At 35.7% G+C, this 21,233-nt stretch overlaps 1 protein-coding gene across 11 annotated transcripts in view; it reads right to left on the bottom strand.

Moving 5' to 3' along the window:
• LOC107402019 (uncharacterized) overlaps positions 1-21,233 on the bottom strand; it is a 474,536-nt gene that overhangs the window by 290,182 nt on the left and 163,121 nt on the right. For 10 of the 11 annotated variants that reach the window (XR_013043825.1, XR_013043819.1, XR_013043822.1 and 7 more), the window contains one exon: positions 5,561-5,681. Coding sequence is in view for 1 of the 11 variants with exons in the window: in XM_076549122.1 (XP_076405237.1) it covers positions 5,561-5,681 (121 nt within the window). In the remaining 10 variants the exon portion in view is untranslated. Of the gene's footprint in view, positions 1-5,560; positions 5,682-6,499; positions 6,981-21,233 lie in introns of those variants that run through there. The other variant, XR_013043826.1, reaches the window with a different exon arrangement.

Genomic DNA, 21,233 nt, shown 5'->3' with positions numbered 1-21,233 from the left:
GCTTTCTTCCAAGCCCCTAGAATTCCATTTTGTAAAGAACTTGTTTGGATCTTTCTCTTGATGTTTTCCTTAACATTGGTCAAAGAAAAAAAAATAAAGGTATTTCTCCATTTTATGAACATGGATATACACTTTTTCCCCCCAACAATATGTAGGTAGCTTTCACTGATTTTATGGATTATATTATGCAATTGTATATGGGCATTCATTACATCTACACAAGAAGGAGACTTGTGCTCTTAAATGTGCTCTGTGTGCTGCTCAATTATAATTGCCGACTCTGTGATGATTCTGCTACCACCTAGATGGCAATAGTTTCTGGTCCACATCCGCATTAAGTCCCATCATTTACTATCATGCACTCAACCCAGAAATGAAAAATAAAAACCAATTTTAAAACCATTAAAAAATATAGTGACCTTAAAGCGTATTATAATTTAGCTCATTTCTGCAAAATTCAGGTTAAAGAAAAGCAGCTGTGAATTTGCACATCTGGAAATCACTTTTCATTGCACTTCTCTCAAGTGAGGAAGGAAAAGGTCTACCTGCAGCAATGGTCGGCTCTCTAGCCATTCTATACATCATTTTTTCCGGGGCCATGTTAGTCATCTACACTTTTACATGTTTTAGTTACTCAAATTTGATTTTGAGTAGGTTTTAAAGGCAAGTTGTAAGAAATTTTATCACTTCCTGATTTATATCTAAGAGCAAAGAACACATTTCATGGTTAAATAGTAAATTCTAAAAACCATTATATTTATATTGGAGTATTTACATATAGAAAATTAAAACAAATTCCAGATATAAGGTGACCTGACAGTTTATAGTTTGTTGAAGATCTATTTGTTCATTTAATCAGTCCTAGGTTTGGACTGGATCAGTCATATTAAACTACTGATTACTAAAATCGATTACTGCCTTCTAGTAACAAATACGGTTTCTAAATTAAACATGTTGGCATATCACTATGTCAATAGAAAAATGTTATCATTTCTACAAACATTATGAACTGATTATCACTGTCTCGTCTGTCAAAATTACCAATCATTCCTTGTTTCTATATTATTACTAATTCACTTCCTGACAAGTGAAGATGTTTTAGAAATACTCAAATCACACATCAGTAAAGATTTTCTATGCACCAACCTCTCTGAATGTCAAGTTCCCAGAATATATCAACTACAATTTTCTATCGATTAAAAAGAATTCTCTGGAGTGAATATTTATGAATGAACCCCAGGAATGAAAAGAAGCATGGTTAAGTTAGAATTCCAAAGGGCATGCCAAGAAATATGCACATAATGTACAGACTTGCTGTATGAGCAGAAAATTCACACCACACTGAGATAACTATGCTCCACAAAGAATGTAACTGAAATATATAATGAGTATATTTTATCATTGGAGATGCCCTGAATTCATGAGGCCCTGGGCTCAATACCCAGTACTACAAAACAAAACAAACAAACAAACAAAAATCTCTTCAAAGACCAATTGACTCATATGTTAAGTAGAAGCTGAACAAAGTGAATGTTAAATTTGACACCATATACATTGACATACACTGTTTTGGACAAAACACAGGTTATTAATTCACAAGTCAACAAGCATGTTCTGTCATTTTCAGTAATGTGACCTTCTGTGCACAGCTAGCTGTCCACTCTTTAGGAAGATGCCCAGGTAAAGACAAAGTGAAAAAGCTAATTATATTTGTTAAGGCAGAGTTTGCTTCAACATTATACTGGTATGTCCAATGTACTGAGCCAACCTACCCCAACCTATGATATTGAAAACCACCACACACAAAGAATAGTGCATTTGCTGTGGAAAACCTAAGCATGGAGGCCGATATAACAGAATGCATGTGTTCTGCAATAACTCTGCTTACTCTGTAGACATAACTGAGATTTAATGTTGAGGGGGTCTGAAGCAAGGCCAGGATTTAAACAGGGAGATGGTTGCAGAGGCCCAGAACTGTAACAACATGGACCCCACAGCCTGGACCACCATTTCCCATTTACCAGCACGGCTTTCTTAGAGCTTCCTGTATCTCTCTCTCTCTAGTTAGTAGTTTACTGAGGAATAGCATGTTGCAAATACCTGCCATAAACTTCACCTATATTTTCTATTAAAATTTGAAAACTCAAGTCAAGTTCACATTCCTCAAACTTATACAGATGTTTAAACAAGATCATCATTGCTATCAAAATCTCAAGGATGAAATTGGTAGAAAAGTCTAAGAAAAATCATCTGAAAATATTTCAGGTACTCTTTTGTCCCGTACAGATGTTGACTTCTTGTCATCAAAAGAAAAGGAACTTGAGACAACTGGTTGGCCTGAAGGTATTTTGAAGGACAGATATTGTATAATAGTTGTAACAACGTGGAACACTGATGGGTTAGCAAACATTTCCACTTAAAGGAAATGATAGCATTCTAGAATCTCCAAATATTAATAACTTAAACAATGGGTAATAATCACATGTGAAGCCTTGCTCCACAAACATGCCATTGATCATAATGCATGCAAAACAACTCGGTGCATGAGAGTATCCAAAGAACTAGATTGGATGGACTCTTGCATGCTAAATTGTGTGTTGGCTAATACCCAGCAAGAAAGCCAATTTTAAAACAAAATATAAACTAGTATGGAATAGAATCAAACATAGGGCGAGGCAAGATGTCTCACCAGACAGTTCACAGGACAGATGTGTCAGAGCATGGGCAACAGAGCAGGGTGACAACACATTAGAGCATACAAACAAAAACAACCTACAACTTTGAAAAGTTCTTACTTTTTTTTTAGAAAAATGTTCAGCCTAGAAAAAAAAAAGAACTTTGGCTGACCTGTTATCTGGATTTTTGAGAGAAGATTATAGAGCTGCACATAATTCATCTTTGTTTAACCATATAATAGGCCCTATTGCTTGTAAACCCAACTCAATGCGTTAAAAAGATATCAAATGGCAATATTTAGTTAACAATAACTTAAGAATTAAATTCGTAAGAGAAAATGGTAACAACTGCAGATCAACCCTTCTTTTACTTGAAAAAGACTTAAAATCAGAGGACATAGTTCTGTGTTCTTAATATTAAATTTCAATGAAAACATTTAAAAATGATTTGGCTATAAAGTTTGTAATTATATTTTGGTTATTCGGAAATACATTAGATATCTACCAAAAGAAAAAGTGTTACAGTTACATCTGAAATCTGAAAATCCATCACAGGCAGCAACCAGCTTATTAGTGTTTCAAGATTTATTGTACAAATAACTGGCAAAATAGTGCCATAAAATGTTGCATAAAATGTACGGCCTTTTTTTCAGGATATCCTTTCTCCAATGCAAGGAAGGCCGATGTCTTCACATGCATTTCTTATCTACTTTTGCTATTCCAATCCCAAATCCTCTTGCCTGTAACTAATCTTTTCTGACTGAGGTCACTGAGGTGGTGCCAAGACTCGATAATGCCATTCAGTCTACTGTAGCGATGTGCTTATCTCATTACTGGAATGTAGACCATTCAGACCAACGCACTTCATGGCAATGATGAAATGTTCACCTAAAATGCCCTATTGTTAATGTTTCTCTCACACTGAAAATTGTAGATAAAAATGTGTCCACGTGTGCATTCCAATAAAGAATAAAAGTTGGCAGTTAATTATTCGATGTCTCTTTTAAGGGGGGGGAATAATTTTATGTGCTTGTTGTATGATTGAAACAAACAAAAGCCTTTCTTACTAAAATGGGTAAAAGGCCATCCTTTACAAAAACAATTACAAGTTGATTTTATTTCTCTGAAGTTTCTACATTGTGAAGTACGATTGGACTTAAGTCTGTCCAAAAGAATGAACAAATAATTAAACCTTTTCAAGACATTAGTTTCAAATATAGTAACTGCAAACTATACAGAAATATTTTTATTTTCAAAGTGATTGTATCTCTAGATACTCTTTGTAAAATGTTAATAATGATAGTTGATGATTGTGTCTGAAAGCCTACACAATAGACATACTCAGCTAACAGCTCATTGGCACAGCAAACGAAAGTAAATGTTTAACTTCTGCAGTGAGATATATAATTCAAATTGCTCTCAATGCTTACTTATTTCTCCTGTAACTCAAAAATATTTGCCAATAGTCAAGTATGTGATTTTCTGCCTTCTGAACTTAAACACTAATATATCTATCTGCGTGCCTTAAGACTTCTATCTCTGAATATATTTGCGTTGTTATGGTCCTTATTTAACAGTAACAAAAATCTTTGCAACTGTCAGTCAAGATATATCTCAGCAAATTTTAGAAAATAGTCTACATATTTCAGATACTTAGCAAAATTATGTTAATAAAAATAAAATGAGAGTTAAAATCAGGAAAACAAAAAATAAAGGGGTTTTTAGAGCGAACCAAACAATGTAGTGCTATTTTTCTCTGCATCTGGTTAATAGTAGTAAATCTAATGATTGTTTTAATAAAAAATTGACATATTTAATAGCAATTTCTTATTAAAGAAGTGCCACATTAAGTATTGTTTCAGCTATGAACTCACAGACCAAGGGAACTAATCCAGATAAATTTGTAGGACTCATAATTTCCATGAATCTTATTGTTGACTGATATGATCATTTCATACACCCTAACCCTCAGTTCAACTAACAGTAACATGTTAACATGTATACAAAGTCATCAATCACAATGCAAAAATTCAAACTAACTATCCAGAGGTAATCAGATTCTAAAAATCAAGTTTAACCTCAGTTTGTTGTACAATCCAAATGAACAATGTGCTACATTGTGTCAAGAGAAAACTGGCAGAGTTATAAGTGTGTGGTAAGCATAGCAATTAAGGTAGTTCTAATTTCGTGTTCCTAATTCATAGTTCTAATATTACGAACTGATAATTCTTTTAATTCTCATTGATATAGTAAGCAGAACATACAAGTGTAACTTAGATCTAACTTATGCATTAAATTACTTTAACCCAGGAGGCAAAATCATGTTTTATGGTGATGACACGGGATGTCTTTAAAACAGCAGAGACACTGAGATCCCTCTGCTTTACTTTAAAGTGCTTTGCAGACTCAGTGCTTTTAATGTTTTAAGATATTGCTTAAAATCACTGACAAAATCTAAAATTGTTACTGTCTAGTAACTAGACTATTTCATTGCAACTTATGAATGTAAACCATAAAACCTTATCGTATAGAATTCCATACCGGCTCCTGTGACAATTCAGGTGTAAAAAAGTCAGATTTAACTGCTCAAAAAAGTGTATGTGTGTTTGAGCTTCCCACACTCTTTCACGAAAATTCAGCCTTTATCTTACAGGAAAGCAATTAAATGCAATGATTTCATCATTCAGACATGTGTACATACCAAACATTTCGATGAAAAAGTTTGTTAAAAGCATCAAGGTATCACCTAATCTTTTAAAATATGTAGCAAATATTAACAACAACAGATCCCAAACACCAAGGCATTTTTGACATACACAAAGACCCCACTTAAATCAATGTTGAACTAACTGTATGCACAAAACTTCTAGAAAACTATTACTTACTGTTAACTGTTACAGAGAAGAACAGGTTCATGAATTCATCTGTTATTTGTCCCAACGGGCTTTGAAGAATCTCTCCATAGTGTATTCTGCCCAGTGAGATGCTCACCCATACTCTGGTGTGCTGAAGGAAGAAAAAAAAGTCCTTAAATTTTCTTATTTCAGATTCTTCTTATTCTATCGCTGCTTAGGTGGCAACAGGCGAAGACTCCCCAGCGACAATATGAGAAAAAAACTGAGGTTTATTTCATATTTACTGTACAAAGTCATTTTTGACATGCCTATACAACTGGTTGTGGCGGCTTTCAAACATGATTTCTAATAAAAAAAAAAAAATCGCTCCAGGTTCTCTGAGAGAGAGAAAGCTCGCCGCTGGGAAGTTGATTTTGGCACTTGGCCAAAATCATGTGCAAAGGGGGCCTCATTAAGGATTCATGGCAGCCTTCAGCACTCTCAAAAAATGTGACCCAACAGGATAAATCAGCGGCTAAAATTAAAAAGTAAGAGACAAAGACAACTTACTTAATATTCCTTCCAAAGCAACGTTCAACTTTTTAAAATTCTTTTTTGGTAATCAAACCCATGTTAGTGTAACCGAATACACTGGCTCGTCTCCTAAGGTTCACACAATTTCTCTTTAAAACTTGTCAATTTCCCTTCTTAAAAAACGTTTTCTTTCTCTGTCACTTTGCAAAGACTTCGCTCTGTAATCAAACCATATCTGTTGCGACCGGTTCAACAACAGAACGCCAAACGTGGAACCACAGACTATAGCCTCCCGATTTTAGTTTTAAATCACAGATCAAAAATAAGCAAACAATCTTCAGTCCATTTCAACTTCCACAGAAGTGAGCATGCACCCTTTAAACTTGCATCCTTTGTATGGGCCAATTTCACTGCCAAACTTTGCCCCCCAAAGTAGATCTGACCCGGGAACCTTACCTAGATGTCTTCTGGCTTTTCTGTAGATCAAAAAGTTTCCTGCCTAAGCACACAGATACTCTTTCACACACCATAGCGGCCCTTTTATGAATCCCACACTGTAACAGTCTGCCTTCCACACTAGTTGAGAGCCCAGTGCGTCAGCTCTCAAGATAAAATGCACGGCTAACACACAATTAGTGGGAGAGGTTGTCTCCAGGAGAATTTATCTTATAACGAAAGAAGCAGAAACAGCTATTTTCCCCCTTTTTCTTCTTTTTTTTTTTTTTTTGAAATAGCAAAGAGGGTGCGGTCAGATGTTAGGGTTTTGCCTGAGAAAAGGGCCCTACACAGCACTAGGACCCACTAAATACTAGCAGAGCAGCCTGGGAAGGGAGCCAACGGAAGGACTTTGTTTGACCCAGCTGCCAATCTCCCCCGAAGCCGTGCGCCAGACTAAACACTCACACTATTTTAACTCAAATCAGGCTACAGCAGCTGTTTGCTTTCCGGCTCTGAGCTCGGCACCCACATGGCCTGTGTAGTTCACCCGCGAGCTTTGTGAGCTGCCTTGCTGAAATCTGTTCCGGGGTGGGATTTATCAGTGGAAAGAAAAATTTAACCCTGCTCTTTATGGTTAACACGGAGTGCTTGTTTCCCAGCTTTTGCTCTGGTCACTGGAAGGTGATTTTATAGTTTTTGAAAACAAGAGTGATAATTTTACATCCAAGGGAGAGATTTGGGATTTGAAGGTAAGAATTCTGAATCTTCTTTTAAAGTTTTCTAGTGTGTTGAAATTAACAGTAAAATGCAGCAATAACAGAGCTCTGTACTGAAACTCTAGGAACAAGGCTGGTGTCCACTCATCCCAAGCCAACATCTTCCACCAAACAAGATGGAGAATTGGGATTATACTAGGACTTAACAATGTCTCCTCAGTGGTCTCCTCCACTTCTAGAAAGTTCCTTCAGAAGCAAAAATGAAGTAAAATAAAGTACAGAAGGTTGCTTCTTTACATGCAAAGGCACAAATCAACGCAATTTCCCTAAATTTCTAATTTTATTTACTTATTCATTAAGGGGTTGAAATCTCATTAATGACTGCCAGAGATTAAAATGTATCCATTGGTAGCATAGAGTAAAAATTAAATGAGGAAGAAGCCAGAGGAAGTCCAATATTACAATTATCAAAATTAGGAAGAAGGGATTTGATAATTAAGATCAATGGTACAACAAATAGATGCCAACCTCTGGACATGTGGAGCACATTACTCAGTAAGTCCTCTGTCACGTGGGGGAGAGAAAGCTGTGAGGAGAGCTACTGCATAGACTACAACCGAGGAGTTTTACCCCCAACAGCCCATGAAAGCCCGAGGCGGAAAGCCAACATCTTTTGTGTGTTGACCTTAGCTTTCATGGTCATAGCAGGAAATAACTAATATTTAAAATAATGAACTTTAAAGTGACTGTGATGAGCGACAATGAAACAGTTCTGAACCACACTGCAAGAGTTCCCATGATTGTTTTCAGAAAGCTGTTTCTTCAGCTTTGCAGTTCTGAATATTTGTTTTTATTATTGCACCAAGTCAGACACTTTTGGAATTGTTGTATGTGTGATGTATGTGCACATGTTCATGTTTTTCTGTGTGTGCACCTGTTGCATATGTACTTGGATGCTGGAGGTGGCCATTAGGGGTCCTCTTGAATCACTCTCCATCCTACTTTTTAAAGACAAAGTCTCACTGATTCACAAAGGTCACAGGTTCTGGTACACTAGGTAGCTAGCAAATCCCGGGCATTATTCAGTCTTTGCCTCCCTAGAACTAGGATTAAACTATGCCGAGTTTTACATGTGAGTCCTGTCATCTGAACTCATGTCTTCACGCTTTCATGGGGCAAACACTCTACTGACTGGTGATCTACACAGCACAAAATTTTATTTTATAAACAATATGATTTCTTCATCTATGATATGGTGAAGATGCTGATAGCCAATGAATTATCTGGGGTTTTTTTGAGAACACTTATACCAAATGAGTCAGTTACTAAGTATATGTCATGATACTGCAAACCAACTGAGTTCCAAATGCCCAAATCCATGACTGTTTATACAAAACTATGATTTTTTATCTTCTGCATTATTCTTTTGTAAGTATATTTTTATTATTTTTAATTTTAGTTGAAACAAAAAGATCAATATTTTTTGAAATATGAGCCTTTTATAATAAAATTCAAAATAGAACCTTTGTGTATGATACTCCAAAGTACACTACAGTAGCTCTCACTTTGAGAAGATGTTCAAATAATAATATGATACTTTGAACACCTGATAAGCGAGAAATTGTTAACACCTGTTTCTCACTGAAAAACATCCAAGAAACACTGGAAAATATTTCACATAAATAGTAAACATACAGTGGATGCATTCATTAAACAAACAAATTATTACGTGGTAACACCATCTCAGAAAAAAAAAGAAATATATATTCTTCCTCATAATTAGAATCTAGCTGGTAATATACATATATAAACAAATATGGATGTGGATACAGGGAAAGAGTTAGAAAAATACTATTTATTAGGGGAAGAAGAAGAGCAGAATGCTGGCAAGGAACACAAACTATGTCAGAGGGTGTAAACCGAATTGTTTTAACTTCCTCATACATTTTTCAGTCTGATAGTGGATAAAGACATAAAAAAATATTTGACAATCAAAGAATAAAATGCAAAATGAAGCTCCATAGCTGTTATTTCAAATGGTTGCTCTAGCTTATAAAAAATTCTTTGAGTTGTATAATCTTCGGTGTCCTTAATCTTGTTGTCTGATGGATTTAAATTTGCAATGATTTTTTATAATAAAGTTTAAATATCTTTGATAATTTTAAAGAAACTATTATATTAAATTAATGTGTGAATTATTTTACACAAAACTTTTTACTAGTTAAAGCTTAATATACAGTCCTCAAGTAGGGTTTTCTTTTACTTTTTCCTAAGGTGGGGGAGATGGAAGTCCATACAGATACACAGACATATGTGAAAACACAGAGGATGTTGGCTAGAAGATATTTAGCTTTTCTAACATGACTGTCTTTTGTAAAGCTCAGAATGAACATTGTTCACTGTCCCATTTTCTAGATCTAAAAATCTACTTTGTGAGGAATTCATGAAAGCAATATATCCGGTCACATATTTTATGCTTCGAGAGAATTGAAAACAATCTAATAGTGGTAGGAGCAATGGATAATACCTACAATCAAGTATGTACAGTTTAGGTGAATTATTGATATTCTTCAGTAAAATTAGCAGCTGTCACTAAAGGTTTCACAAGCAGAAAGATATACACATTTTACATTAGTCTTTCTGAAGACAAGTCAAAGCAGAGGACGTTCAATCATTCATTCAGTGCAGCAAGAAGTGCTTTAATGCAAAAGCCAAGAGAACTACTAGGAGGGGAGAAAATTATACACCAGTGTATTTTAAGAAAAATCTTCAATAAACATTTGCAAGTAAAACTCATCAATGTATGACATTAATATACAGAAACAACAGGTAGCATTTTAGTGTAAAAAAATGCTTATTCGCCATTTGAAATCACCCCCTCAGCACACTAAGAAAGAAAAATCATGTAGAATGTCAACTGATCCTGAAGACAAAGCATTTGACAAACTCATTGCTCAGTGGTGAAGAAAACTGAACAACCAAGGAATAGAGGAAACTCCTGTCTGACTGACGAGGAACATCTGTGAAAACCCATAGCTAAGATCACAGCGAGGGTGAAAACGTAGATGCTATTCCCGTATAAATGTAGCTAGTGCGATAAGACAAGAAAAGTGGCTAAAACATAAATATTTTAAAGGTACATAAAATCATATTTGTTTGTGGATTGTTGATTATCTTCCTAGAAAACACAGAGAAATACAGCATACTCTCTTGACACATGACCGACAGACAAAAGCCAGTTGCCTTTCAACTTATCAGTCATGAAACCTCTAAATTTCAAATTCTGAAAAAAGCTATTTGCTGTAATAAGAAAAATGAAATATTTAAATTTAAAAAGAATTAAAAGAAAATAATAATATATATACATATATATGTAAAACTGAAACATTGATTCTGATGTGAAGGATGATCCAAATAAGTACATGGTTTTGCTCTTCTGTCTTATAAGGTAGGTCTTGAACCAAAGATATCTTGGCAGCAATGAGCATATCTAGATTCAGATCTTAGCTTTTAACATGTTCCTTCCACAAAAGGATTCCCTAAGGGAATCCTTAGGGAAATGATGATTGGCTCAAGCACTTGGCAGGCAGGAATCTACAGAATGGACCTGAAGCACCTTATTGCGACGAAGAATAAAAAGCATTACAAAGAAAGCATAACAATGTATTGTCAGTGAATTTCAAAGGGATGTAGATGACACTTAAAGAAGTCCAGATATGAGAGCTAGAGCAAGTTGAACACACACATAAAATAGTGGATTATTTAAAAAATAAGTATTCACCAGTCTATCTTGATGGAAGTAAATGATTAAACAAATGCACAGGGAGCAGGCAATTATCTTACACAAGGAATTCACAGTTCCATATGTCTACCTTCTATTCTGGGGGATGGAGCATCATTTCCCTCTCTTCCTTGGCTGGTTTCCTTCCTAAGACTAAAGAATGAATGATGAAGAAAGAAACTGCATACTTTCATAGGGATGTTTTATGCCTACAAACACAATTCCAATCTAGGCATGGGGAAAGTATCAGGAAAATTCAGAGGGATATTTTACTGAGAAATTTATCAGTAAACCTCAGACAGATCAAGGTTAGAAGACATAAGCAAAATCTGAGAATTTTTAGAACTGTTAGAACCAAGTATAGCCTAGAGACACAACTACTGACTGAAATTTGATATCTTAAATGAGCTCTCAGAACAAAAGCATCAGTAAAAGCATATTGAGGAGTCATAAAATACGGAGTATAATCATTTACTTGTCATGTTTCATTAATTGTGATCAAGATATTATGTTCATATCATAGGAACTAGTTGTGAGCTATATATGATCTTCATCTTGAAACCACTGTAGAAAACACATCCATTCACAATAAAGAGATGTGAAGCCCAGTCCCAACGAATACATGTACAAAAGACTCCTTCATCTGTGGCTCAGGGAACATTTTAGAAGAATGGGCAGAAAGATTTTAAGAGCCAGTGGATCAGAGAGTTCTCTGTGAATTTGTGTCTCCTGGTAGCATCAGAAGCTATATCTATAAAGTTTTACCAACATGGCCACCAAAATGTGAGATGAACCAGGAGGACACCAATGAACATGCCAAACTGAATGAAGAAAAGCCTACTAGACCTTACGCCAATCCTACATAAAGAAGTATAGGCATCTGAGCAAAGCTGGGAGGTAGGCCTCCTCAGGGAAGAGAACAGCAGTTAGTTGTCCAGTGCCAAATGATCAGCCCTGATAATATACATACCAGTAGCATTATATAGACACAACAGGTTATATTTGGGAATACGTAGGTATCTATATATACATTTCTGCATGTAACAACAATTAATGAAAAAAAGAGGCCATGAATTTGAAGGAGAGCAGGGAGGGCATATGGGAGGACTTGGAGAATGGAAAGGTGAAGAAAAATGTTGTAATTAAATTATAATATCAAAAATAAAATATGAAAAAAGAAGACCTAAAAGTAACTCCATCTTATACAAACTTTGTAATAATTCTAAAAGTATTAAAATTGAAAGCTTATTAAAATACTTCTCATGAAATATGGCAATCCCAATGCTTCCTTTGTATTTAAACAAATATTTTCTTAGGTAAGGAAGTAAGATCTAGAAAGTAATTTCTGAGAAATATGAACCAAAGTAATACCACTATTTCCTTGGCTTCCATGACATCTATTAGTTTTTCATCTTATATATTTTAGTTTTTCAATTGTTTTAAATTTATGTGTTGTTTCAGATTTCTCCTTGGCTTCATTTTCTGCTTTGACTGTATGTCTTTTGCACCACCTCTTATGCTTGGATTGATAACCTCTGGCTCCTTAGTGCAGGCTCCTATTGTACAATGCTCCAGATGCCGTTTTCCAATGTCCACAGGCCTATCCTCTTCATTAAGGAAAACAAAATCATATCTTCCATCTAATAATACCTTCTGTGCATCCTGTGGTAAACCAGCCATTCTCTCAGCTAACAGAAGGAGGCCTCAAGATATCATACGAAAACACGAAGTACAAATATATACTGGAAAAAAAAGTTCTCAACTAAAAATAAGCAAAGACTGATGTTCTCTGGGAAATGATGCACTTGATGGGAATACTTCCGATGAAAAATGGCAATCAATGCTTCCTTTGGATTTAAACAAATATTTTCTTAGGTAACTCCTAACTCATCAAAACACCACATTTCCCACTAGTCCAGAAACATCCCTAAGTTTTGATATCAAGCTTCCCGAGGACTGGGGGTGTCAGTCAAAATTACAAAATTTTATGGTGTGAGGTCTGACCAGATAACAATGGCTCAATTACAATATCCTCAGGGTAGCTGATTTTGGCAGGTCATAAGCAGAATTTTAGTCTGATAATGTGATTAAAGTAATTCAAAGTAAATTGTAAAAGAAGCAGAACCTAAATTTTCAAGAGTATTTGAGTATATGATAATCTAATTTCTAGAAGACAAAGAGGACATGTATTAAAATAGAAACACGAATGTCCTTTATTTATAATCAAATTTATGTGTCTCTCTCCTCTCTCCCCCTAAGGCCCTTCCTCTCTTCCCTCTTTCTGTCTTCCTCCTTTCCTCACTCTTTCATCTCTCCTTCCCTCTCTTCCTTCCCCCCTTTCTTTTGACTTGGTCGGTAATATTTCCATATTCTGCATTTGCATGGGCACATGTAGTATTTCATCTTTAAACTGGTTGCCAGTTAGGCATTTATGTAAAGCAATCATTGCACAAGAGAAATATAACTTCTACATTTAGTAATATTCAAAGTATTAGTACTGAATATTCTCCCTTTTGATGGTTGTTAAAAATCCACAATAAAAAAGAGATCCAAGGGACATTCAGTATCACATTGTGAGGTGTTTCCTTTTGCCTAATAATTTTTTTTCTTTTTTTGGTTTTTCAAGACAGGGTTTCTCTGTGTAGCTTTGCGTCTTTCCTGGAGCTCACTTGGTAGCCCAGGCTGGCCTCGAACTCACAGAGATCTACCTGGCTCTGCCTCCCGAGTGCTGGGATTAAAGGTGTGTGCCACCACCGCCCGGCGCCTAATAAAATGTAGCTTCATAATAAAATATTTGATAAAAATGGTTTTGCATATTATCGTCGTTTAAACAGAAAAAGAGCAAGGTCCTTTTTAAAAAAAATTCTGTTAATAACCTGTCTTGGTTTAAAATAAGAACAATGTATTTGAATTTATCACGATTATCAGCTGTTTTATTTAAACACTTAACCCACCACAAACATGACTATTGATTAAGGTATTTTCCCAGACACAGCCATATTTCATAGCATCTGCTGATGCTGTGAATCAGTATTCAATGCAATATATCAATACATATCAAATTCTTATGACTAATTATATATTTTTAGATTCCATTAACAATTAAGAATGATACAACTCAGCTTTTATACAAAATCAAGATAATTTATATTTATTTTATGTTTCTATATGCCAAGTTTGAGTCTAAGTACATTGCGTTATAATAATTCATCTTCAAACAAAAATTATGAGCTGAGTATCATCATAAGCTTCATATGATAAAGTTGGCTCTCTGTATCTGTGAGTTTCACACCAGTAGATCTGAACAATTATGGACTGAAAATTTAATCCTCAGTGGAAGGTGTGACACCCCCCCCAACACACACACACACACACACACACACACACACACACACACACACACACACACACACTGATGCTGAAAGATGATCATTTGTGGGAGACAGTCCGAGGGGATTTTAATTAAGAGAGAAGGCTGTTGGTGAGCAGACTGGTACACAGTGCCAGGAGAAGCAACAAAAATAGAACTGCTTCCAAATCACAGCCTCCAGAGGCAGCATGGAGTAGAACTACTGACATCACCAATCAGGCTCTGCCAGACTTGAGGATGGTGCCCCTAGTGGTACAAGTGTGAACTAAGGGGATTGAGACAGGTGTGAAATCCAGTCCAGCAAAATGAGGGAAAGAGAATGCCAGTCACTCTACTCTGCAAACCGATAAGATGAAAATGCTGAATAGATTCTGATCTGAATACAGCTCTATACAATTTAAGAATGTTGGTCCAACCCAAGAGAGCTTCGTTTTTTACTACTGAATAGATTATTTATGACTTTCCAATAAACATCACTCAGCAGAATGGCAACAAATTTTAGCTTATGTTGCAGGAAAACATTTGAATATTAGTTCAATGGCTCTAAAACCAGGCAGTTTTGGAAAGCAAAACCTTAGTAAGCTCAAAATCTATGCTGCTATTATTATTATTATTACTATTATTATTATTATTATTATTATATAAAATGAATATATAGCATTCTACTCCTTCAATATGACACTAGTCTGGCAGAGTTTTCAAGAAAATTAAACTGTGTGAACAAATATGCATTCAATATTTTCACTAAACAAATACACTGAAGCTGTATCCACAAGACTTAATTTGACATAGTGTTGTCTATAACAAAAAAGTTCTCAAAGTACACTATAATTGGTTTATTTTTCCCCAAATGTATACCATGGGAAATATTCTGGTCAGCACATGGAACCCTCACACAAGTTCTTGGAATAATTACCTAATATTCTATATTATGTCGTCCCTCATGTCATTGAACTATTCTTTAATGTCTTACCTTCATCTCTAGTTCAGTTTCCACACATTTGTATATATTATGATACATAACTGGGGCTATGCTCTTATTCATTAGTACTACTTTTTAGTTTTTCTAGAAATTCAATCTATGTCTAGTGTGTTCCATCATATGGACACTGTGTATTTCGTTCTTTATTATGCAGCAGAAATCTGAGACTGGCGATTTAGAAAGGGTATTTTACATAATGACTTCTCATCTACTTCATACTGCATACTTTGGGGGCATAAGAAAGTAGACCTGAAGCCAATGGTTGAATTTAAAGTACCCCTCAGGCCACAGTTAAGAATGTAAAAGTTTAACAAACTCAAGTTCCCAGTTATTTCTGCTGAAAGTTTATGTTTGAGAAATATTAGCTGACTGTTTTAAAAGCAAATTCTGGGCACTTGGGTGGGTGGTAAGCAAAGCGTAACTCCGAGGGTTCTAAGGAAAAATAAAACTTGCTATGAGCAGGATTGGGGTCATCTATGCATGGCAATTCTATTTCCATTATCCTCTGCTTTCCCTCTTGTCAAAGGTGATGCTCCTGCAATGGGAGAAATATGACAGTTCTGGAGGACGTGAGCACTGGACTGAGGACTAACACCACCACTTAGGTAATCGTGTGGCATTCTGCACTGATCTTATTGGATTTCAACGGTTTCTTCTGGAAAAGTGATTTGCTGGAGAAGAAAAACTCATTACCCAAAATATTGCAAAGTGCCTGAGAAAGCCTACCTGACTCACTTGCCTTTTAGATGGAGAACACATTGTCATTTGGGGCCATGTTCACAGGACACTATGATGATGATGCATGTTTATCAGAGACTAATGTCGTGTCTCCCACCAAGGGAATCTCCAAAATGCCTGTGCTGTTTATTTACAACTGACATGTTTAATTTAATGAAAAACACAAATTAAACATTAGTTGCTATAGATACCACATAAGGATGTTTTAACAGAAGTCAGTGCAAATAAAATATGTTGAAGTAGGAAAGCACTAAGCCTTTTCCTCAGTGCCCATGGAGATGAGGGGTGGTGTCACATCTTTGCAGGCAAACACTCATATACATAAAATAAGTCCTTTAAAAATATAAATTCTTAAAAAAACAAATACGGTAAAGAGTAGAAATTAACATTTATATAGCAAGGGTTAAAAGCAGTAGAACAGTTTAAAATAATAGGTGCCCCATAAAATATATACTTCATAATAAACTAGTAGTCTATATTTTAATGGAGTTTCAATGTTTTCCTTTGCAAAAATTTCACATTTTAGAGAGTAAAGCAAATATAAGAACAAAACAGATTTTGAATACTTATTCTTTTTCTGAATAATGTTTCTAGTTTTAAAGGAGTCACAAGACAGGAATTTTATGGTTAATACCACCTGGACTATTAATGAAAATAAATTCACTAAAACTTTTTAATTCCAGTGCTTGCTTTAATCACATTCATACTGAAGTTGCAAAGGCATGCTAGGTAAGTAACATTTTTGTGTCATCGGCATCCTCAACAAAACTCATTGACCATCTCTGGAGCTTCTGGAAGAAAAGGAATACACATACTGTATATTAACATATACCATGGTTAGTGGTAACTATTAACTTCATAAGCATAAGAATCGGTAGTGAGATGGTAGTCTTGGACACACTAGTGGGGGGATTGTCTTGATTAGGTTAGCTGATGTGAGAGGAGCCATATTAACCTTAGTGGGATTACTCTGGGCATCCTGGACTGCATGAAATGAAGAAAGTAAAGATTTTCAGTAGCATCCATTGATCTTGGTTCCTGATTGTGATATAATGTGACCATCTTCACAAGCTCCTAACACTTTTACTTCTCCCCCATAATGGACTATGACCCTGAAATGTAACCTCAAATAAACCCTTCCTCACTGAAGCGGCTTTTCTCAGGGCATTTTATCACAGCAACATGAAAGAAATGAAGACAAGCCATATCCCAAACAGATTTTGTTTATCTTAAATAATGCTTGCTCTTGATCCAAAACTTAAGAACATTAAGTCCAGAATAAAGGTTCTAGCTGAATCAGACCAAATAATGGTTTCTGAAACTTGACTAGTAGAGGAAAAATGAAGTTGGTGAGGTAAAATGGTAGTGGGGATTATCCAAGAATAGAGTTTCTTTAGTCTTTTCCCTAAAATGACCCATTAGCTCTTTTCCTTTTTGTTTTCTTTGTTGTCCATGTCTATTAGGAGGTCCTGTAGAGAGACTTCTGAATAGGATAGGGAGTAAATAGAAGTCATTCCAAATATACAATCCTAGAACTGACATTAATTGTAAAAACATCAAAAAACGGAGGAGCCTCCAAGCCACTAGATGCACATGAGTTATGTGAACTTGATTCTGCAAATCATTTAAAAGTCCTTTAGGCATCAAGATCTTTTAATCAACTGCTGCATACACATGGCAAAAACTTTGATAACCTAAAGTACTAATCACATTTTCTGATGTTAAAAATTATTGCTTGCGATGAGGGCTGGAGATGGATCAGGGTTTGAGAGAACCTGTTGCTCTTCCTAGGGAACAGGATTCACTTCCCAACACCCACATGGCAGCTAACAACCATCTGTAACTAACTCTACTCCCAGGCAATTTGACAGCCTCTTTTGGCCTGTGCAGGCACCGCACATACATAGTGCACAGACATACATGTCAGCAGTCCAGCATGTTGGAACATGGTCATAAAAATGGTTCATGATTGAACAATGCCTTGGGGATCTGTGAGAGAGGCTCTAGGAAAAAGAGCTAAGAGCCTTTTACCTCAGGTGCATTTTATTTCCTGGATTGTTCTTGGATGTGATTCCATGCTTATAAGACATGTTTATTCTTACTGGATGTCATAACGTAGTTAGAGAACCCGGTCTGGTCAGTTTACCCTGGATCTGGATACAGCCTTTTGCCTTGCTTTTGTGATTCCCCAGATATAATCTAAAGTATGTGCCAGGTAATTGTGTTTAAATTGGTCTGTTCTGAGAAAGTTTTGGGAAAGGGCTACTCTATCAGTATGTAGTATGTGCTTACCGGCATTTATTTACATGTTTTTCTGATCATGTTTTTCTGAACTCAAAGAACTTTCCTTAGATCACTACTTTGTTGTGTTCTAAGTACACTGAAAATGAAGTAAGATTGCCTACAGCATTAGACTGTAGTCTGCCCCATTTTTTCAGGCCTTCAGATCCCAGGTCCCACCAGACATTTTCTGCACAGGTTAGCTAGAAAGTTGACAAGCGGCTCCCGAATCAGAGACCTAAATGAAACACTAAGACAGAGGAATTGAGGACCCCTGCAGTAGGAGGTCTTCAATTGGCTGTGGTTGATTGCCTAGTGTCAAGCCAAGCTGATGGAAGTAGAAATATTTGGATTCCACTGTGTTCATGTTTCATAACTGTGTATAGAAATGACTACTGTCAGTATGCATCATTTTATGTTAATCTGTTTCACAAATAATAACTACACAGTAGGATACTAGAAATGTAATTACATTTTGCTATTCACTTACTATATTTTGTTTTCATTTCTTTTATTTGTTAGAATCTTGAAATTGGGAATCTTCTTCATCTCAGCAGCTCCTAAAGAGGATTTTAGATTGTGAAGGTCCTTACTTACATGTTTACATGTGAATATTTATCTCAAATGCACATCAATGTTCATAAACCAAATTCAAACTTTATTAAATGATTCATGCACAGAACCATCAGCAAACTGTAGATTAATTTTAGTACACTTGATATTTATTGAATGCTCTCCAGGGATCAAAAATGTACGTATTCTCTTTTGAAAAGTATTCAATTTGCATTTGTTCCTTTGTCCCTGGCCTTACATCTGGGTATTGTTGTTTCTATAAATAATGCTGTTTTGTAAGCACCTATTTGAGGTGCTAAGAGGTTCTAATTGGATAAATGAAAAGCACAGCATTAGTTTCAGAAATGAAGCATCAGATCATGTACCTATTTCCTTTGCTGATCACTAATGGGAGAAACACAGAAAAAAAAACACATCATTTTATTTCTTGCCTTAGCACAGTTGGTGTAATGAAACAATTTGATTTAATTAACTACTAAACATATTTATTGTTCAGGAACTGTCAGTGAATGCATAGTTTTATATGGGGTTTATTAATAATAACTTATAACTGAATAGATGGATGGTAGGATGGATATGAAGAATCTGATAGGCTCCCTATTTCAGAGTAACATCATCTCTGGGAAGAGCATGGTACTTCAATGTTGACTAAATAATGCAAAACATAAGAATCCAGAGGGGATTTGTTTCTGGTCAATTCAAAAATCAGTTCATAAATAAAGCATTGGACTAGTTTATGGAAACCACAAACATCACCTGAGGGGTTTGCAATCCCCGAGGAAAGCAATACAAGCATGTTTACAATGAAAGATATTACAGGACATAATGGCATCACTGAGAATATCAGAACACCTTCCTATTGAAGATATATCCCTGTGGTAGGTAGAACGTATACCATTTCTAAATGAAAACTGGGCATGTTCAAACATGGAACAAGAGAGGGAGAGCAGCCTGGATTAAGATACTTTTCCTGCTGCTACTGCTGCTGCTGTTTACTACTAAAACCACTACAGGTTAGTGTGAACAGGACAAAGTAAAGAGAGACATAATCAGTGGATTTAGTCTCAGTCCAAGTGAGTGAGTGGAGGAAGATTAATAAGAAGTATACGATTGAAAGATAGTTATGATTTTCGTTTGGTGATGAATGGAGTTGTATTATTTACTGGGAATTCAGCAGTAAAGTTCATGGGAATTATTCAAATTGGAAGTAAATACTGAGTTACCTGTCCAAAGCTGATGAGTTTAGCTATGGGACCTTTGCAGAGTTGCAGAACATATGTACCGAGTGATAGAGAAACTGAGGATAAAAAGAAACATTTAGGAAAGAAATAGCAGAACCAAGAGAGGCTGTTTCACTCTTTTTTTTTTGAGATTGTAAGTGATTCATAGAGAATAATCGATGTTATTAAGTGGTGCACATAATAAACACGTTTGGCTAGTAGCAGGCCACAGGCACTTAAGAGAGAAATTTCAGTAACATGACAGAGAAGTCAGACTTCAGATTGGTTAGGGTATATCAGATTCTGGGTTTTTTTCCTGAAATAGTTCAAATGATTGGAAAAAAAATCATTCTACAAATTTACTTGGAGACGGTTGATAGTTCAGTGGGAGTGTGCTTCCCATTCATGTGGGAGGCTACAGGTTCGATCCTATCACCACTCAAGAACCAGAAACAAACAAAACAAACAAAATTTTAAAAAAGCTGTACTAGAAAGTGGGGATAAGGAAGCCAAGTACATCAAAGAATATTTAATGTCAGTTTAGAAGCAGCAATTAAATGTGGTACCTATAATATCCATGAAGGGATCATCTAAGCAAGCCGGAGATTTGCCAGCCAGAGTTGTAGAGAGACACCTTCAAACAATTAAATATCACTACCTCAAGTTTTTCATACTACCTGACTAATATTTATTAAGGAAGAGCATATTCAATGTTTGTGTACCTGAATATGTAGAAATATGCTTGGTAAAACTTGTCTTCATATCGACAAGAGTGGGTTATCCAGTTATTAACTATGCCTGGTATAAATTTCTCAAAAGAACATTCCAAGTCAAAACACTTTTTTTTTCCCAAGAAATTAAGAACCACATGTTTTTACCACATGTAAAGCAGAGATACGATCCAACTAAACATGTGTAACAATAAGTAACTTCCACCCCAAGACTTCCATTCCTGAGACTCTGGATCTATGTCTCAGTGGCATAATGACTTCTTGCATATGTGACAACCTGAGACTGATATTCTGAAAAGCATTAGTTAGCATGCTTTCATTACAAGCCTCCGAATCATTCTGGAGAATGTAAGACTAAGGC

The sequence above is a fragment of the Peromyscus maniculatus genome, chromosome 12 (genome assembly GCF_049852395.1).
Source record: "Peromyscus maniculatus bairdii isolate BWxNUB_F1_BW_parent chromosome 12, HU_Pman_BW_mat_3.1, whole genome shotgun sequence".
NCBI classification, from domain to species: Eukaryota; Metazoa; Chordata; class Mammalia; order Rodentia; family Cricetidae; genus Peromyscus; species Peromyscus maniculatus.
Note: the sequence above shows the minus strand (reverse complement) of the source record. Positions and strands in the feature narration are given on the sequence as shown.